Genomic DNA, 18,834 nt, shown 5'->3' with positions numbered 1-18,834 from the left:
TGCTCAGTTATGTCCTCCCAGATGCCACCAACCTTTTATTTTGTGCCCAGGAGCTTTCCAAGGCAGCGCTGTGGGATTTCCAGCCCAGCACGTGGCACATGCAGCTCACAGAAACAGGCTGCATAAACTCCCGCTTTTCCAAGCTGGCTTTGGCAGCCCCGTAAAAGATGAAGTATTTTGCTTGGAAAATCTTATGTTTTGGGAATGCAGAGGTGGGGAGCACACAGTTATCTTCCCCAGTGCATTTAACAACTCAGACCAAGGGCCCTTCCAGCCTGCCAGGAGAATGGGGGCTTAGATAAAAACATGGACTCATCTGGTTTTCACCATCTGAGCTGAAAGTCGGGTGAAAATTAACCAACCTTAGGAGGAAGGGAAGAGGAAGTTTAAAACCCTTCTAAGTGTAGTGCCATCAGCTCCTCCTTAGCACCACAGGTAAGAGAGTCTAATTTGTGTCGTCAAATGTGTTTTTTTAACCTGCTAACCTTTAAAGCAGCATCCCTCTGGGGGGTGAGGGGGGCTGTGAGAAGGGTGCAGAGTGTGAAGGGGTGTATCTCTTGCTCAAAATGATTGTGCATCAAACCTCTAAAGAGCAGGTTTTCCTGCAGAGTCAATGTTCTGATCCTCCTAAAGCCACCTGGAAAGCACAACCCTGGCACGGCTAAATCAGCCTGAGATTTGTGGCTCTGACTCCAGAGGCAGGACGACCCCACAGGCTCAAAAGGCTGCTAAAAATCCAGGATTTTTGTGACTTTTGCACATTTTGAGCCACGTAAAGTGCCGCGCCGGTGCCGCGTGTCGCCGGTGCCGCGGCAGAGCCGGGCTCTGGCAGCGTGACACGGTGATAACCTGACCCTCTTCCCAACCTACTGACCCCAAGGAAACATGTGTGAGCTTCAAAGGCTCATCGGGACCGTTTAAGGCCAGCCTTATTAATCACAGGCGAGCTCTCCCCTTCGCTCTCCTCCCAGGGGGGAAAAGCACCACGGAAATGAAATGAAATAATGAAATGCAACAACCACGTTCGGGGTCACACGGTAAAAATCCCACAACCCCCCCAGTGCCACCCTTTGGGTGCCACCCACAGCACCCCCAGCCTGCTGAACACGCACGTGGCACTTTTCCACCCCGTGTTTTTCCCTCGGTTTTAACTCCGCAGCTTTTAATATACGACTGTTTATGTTGTAAAATGTAAACCGTAAAACACACAGGATGTGCGATGTGGCTGTAAAACAAACAGGATGTGCAGTGTTGGTTTTGCAACTTTAAACGTTTGCTTTTCCTGACTTTGTCTTTTTTTTTTTTTTTTGACTGTGATTTTAACGCTGCATTTTGACGGGGAAGATTTTTTGGGTTTGGGTTTTTTTTCCCCCCTCTCCTCTTTTCAGTGAACAGCCTGCTTGTCCTCCCATGAAGCTTCACTAGTGACCCAGAGGGGACTCTGGTTTGGGGTTTGGGGTTATACCTGCATCACAATGCCATGCTTCAGGTGAGCCCTGCTCAGTGCTCTCAGGCCATGCCCACAGCCCAGCACATTCCCTGTTTTCACATTGGGAAGATGCCTGAGATAAGCTATTTTGAGTGCCCATTTTGCTGTTCAGTTCAGGCATGGACAACCTGCCTGGCTAAATGGGGTTGAGCCCATTCTCAGACATCTCCTTTTTAGGCTTCTAAATTAATCATCTGCTTTAGAGACGTGGTGCTCCACTTTTGTTGTGCAAATGGAGAGCTGGACTCTGCACCAGGAGAGTGGGAATCCTCCTGTCAGTTCTGGCTGAGGACTGCTCTGCTGTTGCAGGGGTGGCTGATGTCCTGTCCCTGGATGGGCAGTGCCTGCCCGGCGCAGTCCCACGAAGGAATAATAACAGCTTCTCATTTCTAGGAATTTGTTCCCAGTGACTGCAAACACTTTCTTGAAGCTCCCTAGGAAAAACAAGTCGGGAAAGCCACAGGGTTTGTTTGCCTTCCCGTGAGCCAGCAGAGCCTGCCTGCGCTTCCTTTTGTCTCTGATTTCCTCCAAACCTCAAAACCACGCTGGGGGAGGATTTCTGCAGGCTTGGCTGGTGATTTTTTCGGTGTGTGAGCTGTGCTGGGTCACCCCCCTGGCACCTTCAGCCACTGCAGGCTCCTAAAGGTGTCGTGGCACTGGGCTCCCTGCCTGGGACACATCCCTCTGAGCCTGGCTCCTGCACTCCTGGGGTGTCAACTGAGAGACAGGCAGGCAGGAAATTCCCATTATTCCACTGGATTCATTGATGAACCAACCCATCAGTCCATGCCCTGGGTGCGTGTGCTCTAATAGCTGCTTAACATCGGGGGCAGGCAGCCCCACGGAGTTCATAAAGACAAGTGTAGGCACATTTAGGGCTTAAAATAAGTAAGTTAAACAGCTTAATTAATAAGCTGTGGAGCTGAAGCCCTCGCTGCAATCCACGGAATTAGACTGGAGATTATTTACCGTGCTGGGGATGCAGGAAAGCCTCTCTCTGTGACACCCAACCCATAACCCAGCCACCAGCCCTTCCTCTCCAGCCCCACAAACCCCACTCCTGCTGCTTCCCCTGGCCCCTTATCTGTTGTGGTAAATCATTAGTTACAGTCAGAGGCACGGGAGGCATTTTTCACTGTAGGACTGAGCAGATTTGATATAAGATTTAATTCAGAGCTCTGTAATCTGCCTCAAACCCCACCGGCTGAGCAGGTTTTGTGGCAGGTAAGCCTGTGCCCAGCTCACACAGCACAGCCTGGAAACGTGGGCTGTATATTTTGCTCCGGGGGGATTTTTCATCCATGAAAGGCTTCTTTCACACCAGGCTTAACAACTGAGAAACGCTCGTGTTGAGAATGGATTAAGAAATCAGCAGCCGCTGTAATGTTTAGCTGCAGCAGGGTCCATCTGATCCCAAAGAAAGCATTGTAAGCCACCCCTGCTCAGAGTGAAATCTGAATTTATGTATTTTCAAAGCTTTACATGCAGAGATAATCAGCCTGATAGAGCCTCTGATTTACGTGGGGCCGGTGAGTGATTATGGGCATTAGGGATTGTGGCAGAGCTGGTGCTTCGCCCTCTAATGCCACGGGGATACCAGAGATGAAAATAATCCTGTGAGTGTCAGCGAGGGTGGCACACCCCTTATCCTGCCTGGGAAATGCCTGGCTGTGTTTTCCAGGTGAAAAACGGGAATGATTCCGTGGTGAGCCAGGTCACATCCTTGCAAGTGCCGACAGATCGTTGGGTAATCACAGCCCGCACAAAAATCAGCTCTCCATTGGAAAGGAGAATGTAGCACTTGGATTTCTTTAGAAGGTTGGTTCAGGGCCCACGGGGGAATATCAAGGGAGCATCTCCTCAGTGATAAACACCCACGGATGGAATTCCACCTTCTTCAGAGGACTGAAGTATGTAAACAGTGAGAGGAAGAAGGTGCCCGTGAGATCGTCCTTATGGAGCTGTGGGGCAGGTGGAGGGTGCTCAGGGTGGAGGTGAAGCTGCTGAAGGGGTGTGGAGGAGTTGCTGAGGGGCTCCAGCTTGGACCTGCAGTGAGGTTGTTGTGTCAATGGCACATAATTATGTGCATGGAGTTACTTAATCTGTGTAAAGGTATTTAATATATATAAAGATACTCAATATCCCTTGAGGGACGGTGAGATGAGCAGTGAGAGTCACAAACAGCTCAGCAAGGGTTAAACAGCATCTCTGAACATGAGGGGTGCTGCAAAGAAGCAGAGGCTGTTAATTAGGGCTGGCTCTAATTTGGTTTCACACTGTGTACGTGACAGGGAGGACATGAGGACTCTGCAGGACCGGCCATGAGGAGTCCCAGCTTTAGGGAAGGACATCAGGTTGGTGGCTCTGGACATGTGCTGGCAGTGCAGGATCTTTCCCCAGAGGACCTTTGGAATGGGGTTTCAGTGTCCAGAGGAGCTGGATGGCCGCTCTGAGGGAAGCCCATCTCACCAGATGTGACACAGCTGGGAGAAAACCTTGCAGCCTCACCCCCAGGTCCCCTCTTCCTGGTTTTAGGCAGGCTGGGAATACTCAGAGTCAAGAAAGGCTGGAAAACAGCAGCAGAGCAAGTGCATCCCATCAGGGGGTTGTGCTTTTGTTGTTGCTGTTGCTGTCAGTGACTCCACTGAAATGAAACCTCTGCCAGAGGACTTGTCTGTTCCTGGGCTCCTGCAGCCAGGCCGGCTTGGAAAGGGAGAGAGCATCACCTCAGGATCTCTGGCAGGCTCCAGCCGGGACCAGATCAACTGGTAAAGGTTTTCTCTTAAAAAAAAAGTAGAAATATAAAGAATATATAGATATATCCCAGAATATGTAAAGGTATTCCTGCAGGGAAAACTGAAAAGAATACAAGTAATAAATGAAGATTAGAAGTGGAGGTTGTGACAGATAAAAGTGGATATTTATCATTTAATCCCCCCAACACAGTATTGCTGAGCTTGGTTTTGTTACCTCCCTCCCTCCCTCCTTGGCTGCTGATGGTGCCTTTTAATTGCCATAATGTGCTTTGTCTGCTTTTAAAATACAGCTTTTATTTTAGTTTCTGAGATGTAACCCAGTGAGGTTTAAAGCTGCAGGATGTTATAGAGGGCTGGTCACTTTTGATAGCATTTTAAGGGATACTCCTGGTTTTCCTGACCCAGATCTGCTGTTTACTGGCTTTACCCTTTAACGCTGATGAGTTTGTTATTTCTCTCCAGATTTAATATTTGCACACTTGGTTTTATTTGATTATCACTGAAAGACTTAATTTTTCTCCCAAGTCTTGGGGTTTCCTTTCCATTTTTCCATTAATTTTTCTCTCTGTGCTCGTCAGGAGCACTCAGGCCCCTTAATGAGCTTCATGTCCTACCAATCTTGCAAACCCCTCGTTTTTATTTATAATTTTTGTTTTATTTGTTTGCTTTATGACTTGTGGCCAAGCAGTTTCCTCTCGGGTGCTGGTATGAGGTTTATGTGCTGCCTTGGCAGCAGCTCCACCCCGGCCCTGCTGGATTTTCCAGAGGGATGGATGGATGGATGGATGGATGGATGGATGGAAGGGACCATGGCAGCTCACAGGGGAAATCCTGCCTGCACTATCCTGTAGCAAGAAAGCATTTCACATCCTTATCCTCAGCTGAAGATTTCTTACTCTCATTTATTTATTTATTTATTTATGTATTTATCTATTTATCTATTTATTTATTTAATATACATTTATTTTATATATGAATTTTCTTTTATTAATATATATTTATAAGATATCTTATTAGTATATATGATGTCTTATATATGCATAAGGAATTTATACAATATATATTTTTCTTTTCTTTATATTGAAAAATAAGAAATAGGTGAGAATTTTAGATATATATGTACACATACGTATACACATTCACCCATTTATAAGTATATATATAATATATATTTTATATATATTTTATATATATTTTATATTTAGAGAGAGAGTAGATATATGATATATAATATATTTAATGCATATATAATATATAATATATAATATATATAATATATAATATATGCATTATATATATACACATTTTATATATACATTATATACATTATATATATTATATATATTATGTATATTATATATGTTATATATATTATATATATATAAATAAATCTCTCCCAATACTAATGAACTTTTTTCTCAATCCATTTAAACCTTGAAAAAGCCCTTTTGTCCAGCCCTAATTTTGCAGACAATTTTTTTTTTTTTTTTTGGATCATCACTCATCCTTCTGCCAAAAGAATATCCACGAAAATTTTATTTTCTTCTTTTTTTTTTATTTTTTTTCCCCCCCATCCATTTTAGGCAATGTCTCACAGCTGATCAGAGCAATGGTGGTGCCCAAATATATTTTAAAGTTCGATGTGGAGTTTTACATCCTGGAATGGTGCCCCAGTCTGGGGTGGGATCTGGCCTGGAGAAGGTCAAGGGAAGAGGTCACTTTGTGTCCAGGGGTGACAGGAGGGCAGGTGACACCGGGGGGGTCACATGCTGGGGTGTCCCAGAATATCCCACCTGGGCTCCTCCCTCACCTGCCCATTCCCAAACAAACCCTCACGTGCCAGAGTGGAGGTGGAAATCACACCAAAGCTCCATCCCAAGGCCAGGAAACACCACAGTGAATTCCAGCTGATGTTGGATGGAAAAGAACCAGGGGAGGGGAAAAAAAAGAAAAAAAAACAGAAATCCCATCTTTGGCCACCTCGTAAGAAACTATTTGTCTGAGCTCGTGTTGAATGTTTTCCCAGGATTTTCCAGCCTTTCTTTTATTCCTCACTCTGTGGATTGCCAGGACAAATGTGTGGGTTTGGGAGGCTCCTTTGCTGGAGCCTGGATGGATTCAGGGCTGGATTCAGGGCTGGAAAGAGCCCTGTCCTGGGTCTGTGGGGCTGCAGCCCTGTCCTGCCTTTGGACAGAGTGGGGTGAATCCTTCCCTGGAGATGTGTGAAAATGGATTCAGGGGATTTTAGAGCTCATGTTTTTGCTGCTGTAAGAGGGTGTCTGAATATATTTGGTTTTATTTGGTTGAGCTGGAGGATCTCGAGGGTCTCTCCCAACCTAAAGGACGGTATGATTTTAATTACTATGATTTTAATTACTTGCTTTGAGGTGAGGTGTCCCTGTGAGCTCCAGGGGGGGATGTGATCCCACCATCTTCCCTGGACACATCCTGTTCATTCTGGGCAGCACAGGTGCCGACAGGGGCATCCCCAAACCAATCACTCCTAAAGAAAACTGCAATTTGGGATGGTTTGCACCATCAAATTCTCTAAATACTGATGGAGATGCTCTGCAGAGGGTTGTGATCCTGCAGAGCCTCTTTGATTAACACACCGAGGTATTTTTATGCAGAAAAACTGAATCCTCAGGTTTTTGTTCTGCTCAGTGTCCCGGTGTGGGACCAGGGCCAGCCTCGGCTCAAAGGCTTTTTCACTTTGAAAGAATAGAGGGAAGGAAGAAAGAAGCAGAAAATATATATTAAAACGTAAGATTTTATATTAGCTATGTGATCCCCCGGGACTGACCATAAAATTATGTGGCTTTTTCGTAGCCGTTTACTGTTCAATATAAAAAGGGCAGTTGCCATGGCAACCCCTGCATCGTGTGACATCCGATACCTTGGCAGAACAGGGAGAGCTCTTAAATCAACTCCCCGAATTTCATAGGAGAGTAAATACCTTTTCCTGGTGATTTCAAGGCAGGTTTGCACTGTCACGAGGAATGTGGCACCGTCACCCCGCTCGGTTTGTGGCCTTTGGGCCCCATCCTGCAAACTGGCAAAAGCCTTCTGATTGGAGGGTTCTGGTTGGGATATCTGTTTGATTTACCACTTGTTGGTTTGGTTTGGTTTGGGTTTTAACATGAAAAAAATTGTTTATTCATTTTTATTATTTTTATTTATTTATTGATGTCTGAACTGTTCCTTTCGTGAGCAAATAGACAAGATCCCCAAGCTGCAGTGAGAGGCTTTCCCTTCCTAAGCGTGTCTCAGTGCTGCTCAGGAAACACTCTTTTCCCATTTCCCTCCCTAATTTTATACCCTTGCCTTTTATCACGTTCTAACCAATACACCAGCAGCTATTTTCAGCAGCAAGACGAGGCAATGCTGTTTCTTTTTCAGCAGCCAAACTATTTCAAACTTTGTACTGAAAACCACATAAAAATGGGTGTGACAGTGTCTGACACTGAGTTAATCTCCCCATGACCTTGCAATGAGAAAGGTAAGTGCAGGAAAATATAAAGTTACTCTTTTAGCATAATCTCGGAGGCTGAGGGCTCTGTCCCATCAATTAAAATACTTCTCATTTTTGACACAGTTCTTGGAGTTCATCCTTCTGCTGATCTCCATCGTCAGGGTGGAATTTAGGTTTGTTTTGTGTATTTTTAGCCAGTGACCAGTTTTCCAACAGCAGCCTTGAAAACTATTTAGCCTGAATTGCTGGCATTTGGCTTTGCGCTGACACGGTGTTTTGGAGCCAGAGATCATTTTTTTTTGGATGGTTTGGAGGGATTTGGGATGCACGGGGCTCACCCCAGGCACAGGGGAGGAGGGTGTGTGTGCAGAAATGTGTGTGTCTGTGAAATGTGGGGTTTATGTGGACAGTGGTTCCCAAAATATGTGGGAAATCCCCCTGTGCAGCCGCAGGGGAGCACAGGGAAGTGTCCAAAGCAGCACCATGACTCCCCATTTTCAACCTTGTAAGTGCAATTGCTAAATTAAGCCATTTAGGGTTTTTTTTCCCCCCACAAACAGATATCAAGCAGTTCATGATGAACCTCCAGGCAGGTCTGCAGGCACAGCTGTAACTTCGAGCATCTGTCAAAAATCCTTTCCTGAATTCTTTTATCAGGCTCCAAGAAGTAATAATCTGTTCATTTTGGAAATTGTTTGGACTTCTTGAATTTGAAGATGTTATTTATATATAAATATATGTACATAGATATATTTAAAGGGGTTGTAGCCCAGTCGATACCTCTTTGGAGGGGGAATATGGGCTATTTTTACAGAGTGTATCTAAACCTAGTGTTCTGATTTTCCCTTTGGAAATTTCACTTTGTTTTCTTCATCCTGAAGTTGAGTTGCTCAAACTCTGGGGACCCATCACCTGACCTGGGACAGGCAGTGAGGATCCCTCAGCACACCCCAGCTTTTGCTCCAGACAACCACTTTTTATCAGCTTGGCTCAGCTCTTAATTATTGAAAATTAAAATGTCCCCTCTTGTGACAGTCCTGGCCCTCTGGTGTTACTGCCTTGGCTTTGTTTTACGAGTGGCTGATACATGAAAGCAGAGAAAAGGCTCCAACCCAAAACCTGAGCCGACCCTCTCAGATCTACACCCTGCCCATCAACGGCCACAAAGTGCTTAAGAGACTCGATGCAAAGCTGATAAAATGCCAAAAATTCCTGGTTCTCCCTCTTGGGGAGCAGGGAGGGTTGTCTGGAAAACGTCAACAATAAAAATTGCATTTAAGTGGTGTATAATGCAGCTGCTACTGTGGGCAGAGCGACATGCAGGCAGATGAAGGGCTTTAAAGAGCACAAGCTCCATACACTGTCTCCCATCCCGGCTGGAGCTGCCACTGGGAGCTCTCCTTGGGATGGGAGTCAGGTAGAAAGGGTTCCTGAACACAAAATTCTTCTGTTTCTTAGTAATTCTCATTCGAAATTGGCTAAATCCTCAATTAGTGTGAACTGACTCTGCTCTGTTGCATTGTGGACATCCACCCATCCATCCATCCATTCATCCATCTATCCATAGATCCATCTATCCACCCACCCATTTATTTACCACCAGGGGAAGACACCACCCATCCCAGTGTTCCCTCTTTGGCCCTTTTCCTGTGCCCCTGTCGGGGACAGACGTGTCCTTGCAGCTGCTTTGGGTGCCCCAGGGGTGACAGCCTGGCTGGAGACCCCCTCTCCTTCAGGACCAGCCGGGCTCAATTAGCCCATTTGGGACAGGAAAAAAAGAGATGGAAAAGGATTACGCCAAGAAAGCCAGAAAGCAGTATTTCTTCTTTGCCCAATAGAAGGAATAAAGGCTTTTCTTAAAACCATCCCACTTCTTAAAAGAAATTCCATTTCTCGAAGCCGTTTTCATCTGGCACATCCCTCCTTTGTGGGAGCTCAGTGCTGCAGGGCCGGGCTGGGATGGGATGGGCTGGGCAGCCCCTCTCAGCCCCATTAGCTCCATCTGAGGACCCTGTGCTGCCCTGAGCCATAAAAAACATCCCCAGGCTGGGTCCTGCCTTTCACTCACCAGGCCTTGAGGAGGGGCAGGAGCCGTGGGGTGGCTGCGAGGGGTGCCCAGACCCTGCCACCCACACGCGGCCGCTCCACAAGCAGCAGGAAAAAACAAATCTGCCCCTTTTGTAGTTTTATTTTACCAGCAGATTAAAAAAACCCCAGAGCTTTCTAGTTTTCTTTCCCCCTGTGGTTTCTGTGTTGTTGGTTTTTTTCCCCCCCGCTAAACTGTGTATTTTTCAGCTCAGTAAAGTATTTACTGGGGATCTTTACAGAGCAGTCTGCTGGTGAATTATACATTGTACAGCTTCAGCGTGAGCTGGGGGGAAAAAATGATGGCATTTTTTCCACCCAGACTGACTCTATCCAATAGCAATAGGAAAATGAGAGTTTACCAGGAAAGCTTTAAGTTCAGTCCTGCTTGCCAGAGCAGCAGATACCTTTTCTGTCTTGGTTCATGTGCATTTATACAAAGAGATTTTCCCTTCTAACTTGCAAGCAAAGCTAGAACTGAGCCCTGGTGGGCTCTGGGTCCTGCTTGGAAAGTCTGGTGAATAGCTATGGCTTGTCTTTTTTATTTTTTTAAATGGATTTCTTACTTTGGCACCGATTGTTTTCCAGATCATCCTTAATTCAATGCATAAATACCAACCACGGCTGCACATCGTGAAGGCGGACGAGAACAACGCTTTTGGCTCCAAGAACACAGCCTTCTGCACCCACGTCTTCCCAGAGACATCCTTCATATCAGTCACCTCCTACCAGAATCACAAGGTAGTGTGATTATTTTTTTTTTTGACCTTTTTTTTTTTTTGGCTTTTTTGGGCTAAAAGTGCTTCGTTTCTGGTCAGGGGCTTTGTAACTCACAGCGAGAGGATCTTCCCCACTGCAGCCACACAGTGCTGTGCTTTGGTGAGTGGGATCTGCCTGCTTGGAGGGAGGGGGAGAGCCTGTCATGGTGCTTTAAAAGACAATTTTCCACCCTGGCACCAAGCACGAGAGATGAGCCAGAGGATGCAGCTCCAGAACATCCCTGGTAACAATATTTTGGCAGACCCTGCGTACCCAGACTCTGATGAATCGCTGTGCTCACAGTGCTGGGGTGTCATTCAAACAGCAAAGCACATCTCATAATGACCAGCAAAGCTTGCTCATAAATCTGCAGTGAAAAGTAATTACAGTGTGTGTGTGTTTAGTGAGACATACGTGGAGTGTGACCATAAAAACGCCGGCGCTGCGGTTTGCACGTGAAGGCAGGAGGGGCTGGGGGGGTTTGGGGTAGTTTTGGGGGGCACATAAAGTACAAAGGGCTCAGTTCTGTGCTGGGGGTGTGTGTTGGGGTCTGGTTTCTCTCCTGGTTTGATGGTGTTGGCAGTGGGGACACTGGGCAGCATCCTGAGGGTTTTCCCAGCCCAGGTTCCCAGCAGGACTGAGCAGTGGGACAGTAAATTGTCACCTCCCTGTGGCACTGTCACCAGGGCAGGGAGAGGGGACAATGACAGGCAGGGGATGGCAAGGCTGTGGATTCTATCCTGCTACTGCCATGCCTGCCTTTGCTCCTGCTCCCAGGCAGTTTTCCTAATGGTAAAGCCCAACTGTGGGGTTGTTTGAGGATGAATTGGGATTTTTAAAGTGCATCAGGGTTCATAACTAAAGGCACAGGGTGAGGTGGCACTGCTGGAGCCCTCCTGTCACCCCCAAACCTGCCCTGGGTTACTGTGCCACCTCCTTCTCTACACATTCATAGGAAAATCCTACAGGAACAGGAACAAGTGTGAAATTCTTCCTCCCCAATAACCTGACCAGAGCTTTTCCTCCCAAGCAGGATGCCTGTGTGCCCTTTGATGCCTGAAGCACAGAGTCCTTGCAAAAATTCTGCAATTAGTGAGCTAATTAGGAGACTCAGAGCAGAAACATGGATGTGAGTGTTATGGTAAGGCAGGGGAGGAAAAAGTGCCCATTAGGACACTGAAGTGAATCCTGTTAGAAAAGTTGTAGCTGTTGGTGTAAAACGACCAGTTGCCCAAACATGGTTAACCAAAAAGAAGTTATATTTAATATGTACTTAAATTAAAATGTCTGGTGTCAATAGTGCCTTTCATCCCTAAGGTTCCCAAAGTGCTTCATAAACTTCTTACTCCCACTGTCACTGCTCTACAGCTGGTTTTGGGGGGGGGTGTAGCTGGGTGGTAGCACAGGGTGGACAATTCAAAACCTGGTCTGGGTGTGTCTTTTAGAAGAAACAAATCACTGAACTGTTTTCAGCTCAGAAATACCCTCCTGGCAAGAAGTGTTGTTGCAAATAATTGTCTTCCTAAAGAAAAAAAAAAGAGAGTCTGGGTGACTGTGGGCTCCCAGAGTTGGGAAGCTGAGGACAGAGGCAGTGAGGAAGGTGTGAGTGTTCACCCCAAATCCCCTCCTGGTTGGATGAGGCACAGGGAGGGACCGACGCCCTGATTCTGCTCGTGTCAGAGGAAAAACCACGGTCACTAAATAACAAAATGGAGTCAGGATGCACAAACCTGCTGTCAGGCCGTGGGTTCAGAGGGATCCTACACTTGTTGTGGTTCATCAGCTGCTTGGGAGCTTCCCTGGAGCCTTTTAAATCAGACAAATATATTCTCTCTATCAAGAGCCCAGACTAAGAACACAAGGCCCAGAATAAGAGCCAGGCTCTCATCCACAGGGTGTCACACAGGACTGGGCACCTCGACCACCACCTCAGCCCTGCTGCTCTTTTTTGGTGTGACCTGCTTTCAAACACTTCACCCTTGGTTTTGTTCTTTTAAAGATAACGCAGCTGAAAATTGAGAACAACCCCTTTGCCAAGGGATTCCGGGGCAGCGACGACAGCGACCTGCGCGTGGCTCGGCTGCAAAGGTACGGCCGGGCAGCACCAGGGGCCCTCCTTGGCCTGCTCCCCGTGGGCTGCTCCTCTCTGGAGAAGCACTTAGGAGGTGCCTGTGCCGTGGGGCACCACGTGCTTGAGGGCACAGGGGCTTTTGATGCCATTTATACCCCCAAAAAATCTCTTCCTGTCAGTCAGTGACACACTCTGTGTGTTATTTGCCCACACCCAGAGGGGGGTGATGAGTTCATCGTGTTAGGCAAAGGGTGGTGAAGTCACTGGAGATTGCTCTAGGGAAGCCAAACTAATATTTCATCATTCTGTTGATGGCTGTACAACCAGTAATAATTTTTCTCACTTCTTTCAGCAAAGAATATCCAGTAATTTCCAAGAGCATCATGAGGCAGAGGTTGGTGTCCAGTCATGGCCAGCTTTCAACAAAGCCAGACGTGAACCCACTTCATGGCAATCACCAGACCCTTCAGCATTATCAGTATGAGAATGGTGCTCACATGCAATTTGCAGCTTCGGATACTCAAGACCTGCCACTCAACACCTTCACAGCACAGAGAGATTCAGGGCTCTTCTACCATTGCCTAAAGAGAAGAGGTAACTCGAGTTTACAGCTGGAAAAGTATTACAGCACTTAAACCTGAGAGTGTGAGCACTGAAAGCTTGTGGCTGGCTCTGGCTGGGTTTGGATCGGTCTCTTGGGCCTTGATCTTTAAGGATACTGGTGTGATCAAAGTGTTTTGGAGGATCAGGAACCAAGAGCTGGCATCTGGGGCAGTTATCAGTGGTTTTGTCCCATAGAAAGTAAATTCAGACTCTTGAATCAGAGCTGAAAAAATTAATTAGAATGTGTAATTTAAATGGCACAAAGCTTTGCTGGAAAATTATCCACTGTTAGGATCAGCTGAATTAAAAATTGTCTGTAAGGGGCCATTGGCATTAACAAAGTTCTGCACGTTCAGCACTTTCCGAGACAAAGCCATCAGCAATTCTCTCAGTGTCTGCAGACTAGTGGGACTGTGGAAGCTGTTTATAAGCAGCCCTTTCCTCCTATCCACCAGTTCTCAAGTTTAAGTGAGCTGTGACTACATTCTCTTCCTTTCAATCCAGCATCAGATGAGATCACGGCATGTTTTAAGTTAAACAGAAAAGTTTTGCACAGGAAAAAAAACCCCAACCTTCTATTTGCATGTCTCATTGCTAGCTAATTTATTTAAGCTGTGAGAACCCTCTGATCATGGCCAAACGAAGAATCCAACAGCACCAGTAATGAGGGCTGCGAGGCAAATGTGGAGTTTTAGCAGATGTTTAATCTGCAGATGAATTCACTAATTCATCCAAAGAATATTCCTAATAACTAACAGAAAGCTGCTGGTAAACATGGCCATGGTCCCCACAAGCTGCAGAAGAGGGGCTACGGCTCTTCCCTCCCTGTAAAGCTGAGGAAGGGCTGTTGACTGGGAAAGGGCTCCTTTTATCTGGAAATATTTCTGCAGCTTTTGACACGAATATCTGGGAAATGTAGAGTCATTTTTGCAATGACAGGAAGGCAGGCTGCGATAAGACCCTCTAAGAGACTTCTTGAATTTGTCAGGAGGGACCCCGCAGGAGTGTCAGGGACCTCTGTTATCTGGATGAACGTGAAGTAATCCCTGATGTGAGAAGAGTAGCCCAAGTCCCTCACTTAACCTGACAAATGTCACCAGAAGGCTTTGAGGCCGGGAGGGATTAGCCTGACATTTGCAGCACAATGTCTTTTTGATGCTGTACATTGTTTTCCCAAACTCAAAGGGTTTAACCGGATTAATCTGAGAAAAGAGCAGCAGTTCAGTGGAATAACCGCAGTTGCTTCCAAGGGGACTCCATAAACTCCACAAACCCAGCCCAGGCTCCCAGCAGGTCTCTGCTAAACCCGTTGTTCCTGACTGTGCATTTTTGTGCATTTAGCAGCAGGAGCTGCTCCTGACTGTGCATTTTTGTGCACTTTGCAGCAGGAGCTGCTCCTGACTGTGCATTTTTGTGTCCGCAGAAAGCGCCCGGCACCTGGACCTGCCCTGCAAACGCTCCTACCTGGAAGCCTCGTCCTCCGTGGGGGACGATCACTATTTCCGTTCCCCGCCGCCCTACGAGCAGCAGATGCTGAGCCCGTCGTCCTACTGCAGCGAGGTGGCCCCGAGGGAGGCCTGCATGTACTCTGGGGCCGGGGCCGACATCGCCGGGGTCTCGGCGGTCGACGACCTGCCCCCCCCGCCGCCCCCGCTGGGCTGCAACATGTGGACTTCAGTCGCACCTTACACCAGCTACAGCGTTCAGACAATGGAAACTGTGCCCTACCAGCCCTTCCCTCCTCACTTCCCCGCCGCCCCCATGATGCCGCGGCTCCCGGCCATCGCGGGCCAGGGCTCGCAGCCGCCGGGGAACGGCCACTTCAGCGTCTACAACCAGCTGTCCCAGTCTCAGGTCCGGGAGCGCGTCCCCGCGCCGTCCTTCCCGAGGGAGCGGGTGCACCCGTCCTTGTGCGAGAGGAAACCCCCCTCTCCGCACCTCAACGCGGCCAACGAGTTCCTGTACTCACAGAGCTTCTCCCTGTCCAGGGAGTCGTCGCTGCAGTATCATTCAGGGATGGGGACTGTGGAGAACTGGACTGATGGGTGACTCCGGGGGCCGCGGCCAACGTTCCTGCTCCAGGACAGTGTTCAATCAGTGTTGATACCTGTGGGTAACTTGCACTTCGGGGAGACAAATGTGCATTTCCAGAGGGATTTGTGTGGGTGAAGAGCTTGTATCTTCAGGCACACAGAGAGTTACATCTCCTGTCTCAGTGGGCTGGATCCATCAGGCTCTTACTGACTCCCAAATAAATTAATTCTCGCGTCTTCATCCGGTAGAAACCAACTTCATGACTAACAAGAGACGCAGCCTGTCATTTCCTTTTGCTTGTGATCTCAAACATCACAAGCAAATTTTGGCTATTTGGGAAAAACATGAGCTTCGCTTTTACGGTTCATGAAGTCAAAACATCCCAAAACTCGAAGGAAAATAAGCCGCCTGTTTGGTTGTGCAGCTCCAGGACTGCCATGGCAGCTCTTCTTTAGGCTCTTTTGATCCGTAGGAATCGCTCCTGCCTCTGGAAGTGCCGTGGGGGCACGAGGGCCAGCGGGGGGGATCGCTGTGGGGTCAGGGAGCTGCGGTGCCAGCGGTACCTCCCCGGCACAGCGCAGGGCTCGTGCCACGGCGAGGAGAGGAGAAGGCACCGATGCACAAATGTCTCTTCTTCCCCCCACACCACCATGGGTGGTGGCTGTGGGCAGCAAAGAAGTGAAGTGTTATGCCCGAGGCCGAAGAGCAGATTAGTTGCAGCGTTAGGAACAGACCCAGTGTCTTCAGGCTCCCATCCCTTGATTGAATCACACTTGCTTTATTGCAATATATTTATGAAGTTTAAGCTTAAGACTCGCTAATACTTTCCAGAAACGATTTCTGTATCTGCTGGTCCTTGATTTCTTTGCTATTCAGCTGAAATGTGCCTTTTGTGCTATGTTTTTTTTTTCTCTTTTAAGCTCACTCAGAACATTTCCTTTATGGTGGGGTGGGGTGGGAAGAGCTCCCACCCCATGTCAGGCCTTCCAGTGTACAAATCTTTGTAGAACAGGTAAAAAGCTGTAACCAGTGTATCCATTGCTCCTGCTCTTTACTGAGCAAGTCTCTTGAACTGACTCCTCCAGCACTGGCTTTGCCCACCGGGGTGTCCCCGGGAGGGAACAGGTTGGTGAGGTGGGAATTGGTCACAGGTTGGACTCGATGATCCCAGAGGTCTTTTCCAACCTAAACGATTCTGTAAGGAGGGATCACTTGGCTGGCACTCATGGGGAAACAAGTGGAATCCTTTCTGGAACAAAACTCCCACTGCCTTCACCCCCAAAGCTCTCCTGGGCAGGGATGTGTCCGTGTCCATCCCGCCGAGCTCCACAGGATGGTGATGCTGAGGGGATGCAGGAGTTTGGTTCCACCAAAGAGCACAACATTCCAGCCTTAGTCACGCACAGTGGGTTTGGTTTTTTTCCCCCCACTGCTTCCCAAATGGGCAAAGGCAAAGAGCTGAAATCCAAGTTTGGAAGTCGGGAGGTACTTGTGTGTTTGGGTGAATCCATTCCAAGGAAGGGGCTGATGGATGAGGGCCCTGAGGCCACCACAGTGGGTCACGTTTCCACCAGGACAGTCCCATACCCCCATTCAGCAGCTGATGTGTGACTGGTGTGGATTTTGTAACCAGGATTTGGAAATCACTACAATTTTTGCATGCTGAATAGCTATTTATATACATATATATTTTATATATATATATATATATATAAAGATATATATATATCACAAATGCAGGCCACGTGTCCATTTCAGCTTTGCTTTTTACAAATGAAATACTTAATAAAAATGAATGTTGCAAGGTTTGGTTTTTTTTTTTTTTTTTGAAAGACATCTATTTAAGATTTTTTTGTTTTTTGTTACACACCTCTGATGTAAAAACTAAGAACTGGTTAGACAAAAAAACATATATACTACAGATAAATCTTTATTAGAAACCACATTAGATACAGGTGGTAAGGAATTTTTAAATGTTTGTTACATAGCATGGACATTTAATTTTACATATCAGAACATAAAGTCATTTTACTACTATAAGTTGTCTCTGGGTGCATTTCAATAATTAGTATAAAAATGTTCCGTGGTTAATTAAGATGCCTGGTCTCTCTTCTGTCTCCTGCTGTCTGAGTACACCAACCTCACACTTCCCCCTTTTTTTACCACCTCAAAGCTCCACCATCACACTTCACAGGGGTTGGGGTTTCTTTGGGATTTCCCTCACGTTCCTTTGTTTTAAAGGACTCGGGAACTGATCTGAGCACACGGAGTTAAAAGCAGACACTGCCCTGACCACGAGAGCACCAAAATGTTCCTGTGCTCATGTGCAGCTCAGTTACAGTGACAACGGTGAAGAATTCAAAGTTGGAGGGAGGGGGGAGAGGTCTGAGGGTGTCACTGCCCGTGGTCTGAAATGCTCAGTTCATTTTTTAAGCTGACACTGGATCAACACTGAAGCAGACAAATGCTGCCACCACAACCTACAAATTAATGGGGTCAGCAGCCCGGGGTGCAGATGACAGGCTGCCTGGATCTTTAGCCTGTTTTACAAATATGACTAAAAGAATAACAGTGTCATTTTTAATGAATAATCACTGCCTTTATTTTTAATCATTTTTCACACACCTCCTGCTCACAGCTGCAATATTTATTGATTTAAGGCAGTTTAAAAAGTAACTCCTTTTAGAGTTGCTCCAGCAGCTTTCAATCAATGCAGGGGATGTAGTAAAGACTTGCCCATGGAATTAATCCGGGTTTTACCTGGTGAGCACAGAGCAGGCACTGCTGGCAGCCTTTGCAAAGGGTCTCAAATCAGTCACAAGTGCCCTGGGAAACTCTGTGCCAAATAACAAGCTTTTCCTTATAAAAATAGCACATGATGTTTGTGAGCACAGGACCTGACTGGGAAAGGCTGAGTTAGCATAAAAATGTGTAAAATTTGGATAAATGCTAATCTGGTCATCTGGGCTCCTTTTATGGTCACTGGAGGGAGATCAGACATTTAGATTAAAGGATGAATCATTCCCTGGTGATGATCTTTTTCCACTCAGAGAAGTTCAGCCACTTAGAGCAGATTTCCCATTTCTAAATGGCCAAAAACCAAGTCAGTGGGATCCCCCTTCTCTGTGACTTTGACCAAGGCATTCAGACAACACCGAAGAGTGGTGAGCTTCCAAATCCCATCCTGAGCACAGATCCAGAGCCAGCACACCCCCAAAGCACCTCTTGCTTGGGTTAATCCATGGAATGGAAACAGGTTGTTGTTTTTTTTAGTCTGGTTTATTTTTTCACTGCGAGATTCCCGCCCTGGGTTTGTGTCCAATCCCAAGCTCAAGGGCAAGGAGGGCGGCTCTGGTGTGGCCAGAGGAGGCATTTGGGATCCACTTCCTTTATCCCATGTCTCCCACCTGGGTGCTGAGCCTGCAAAGCCCTGGCAGAGCAGGATCCACCCTGCAGTGCCTGTTGTGGGCAGCCCAGCTCAGAACCAGAGCACGGAAATGCTGAGCGTCCTCGAGGGTTCGGTCTCTTTGTTTTTCCAATCAGAAACACTAAACTGTGGACATCA

The 18,834-nt window shown here is 47.0% G+C and overlaps 1 protein-coding gene across 1 annotated transcript in view; it reads left to right on the top strand.

Annotated features, from left to right (window-relative positions):
• The window catches only part of TBX4 (T-box 4), a 30,233-nt gene extending 14,949 nt beyond the window's left edge, over positions 1–15,284 (top strand). The window contains exons 5-8 of the mRNA XM_017821736.1: positions 10,391–10,543; positions 12,561–12,649; positions 12,985–13,226; positions 14,659–15,284. Coding sequence (XP_017677225.1) covers positions 10,391–10,543; positions 12,561–12,649; positions 12,985–13,226; positions 14,659–15,284 — 1,110 coding nt within the window. The remainder of the gene's footprint in view (positions 1–10,390; positions 10,544–12,560; positions 12,650–12,984; positions 13,227–14,658) is intronic.
• The last annotated feature ends 3,550 nt before the right edge of the window (positions 15,285–18,834 follow it).

This window comes from Lepidothrix coronata, unplaced genomic scaffold, assembly GCF_001604755.1.
Source record: "Lepidothrix coronata isolate B3197 unplaced genomic scaffold, Lepidothrix_coronata-1.0 Scaffold91, whole genome shotgun sequence".
NCBI lineage: Eukaryota > Metazoa > Chordata > Aves > Passeriformes > Pipridae > Lepidothrix > Lepidothrix coronata.
Note: the sequence above shows the minus strand (reverse complement) of the source record. Positions and strands in the feature narration are given on the sequence as shown.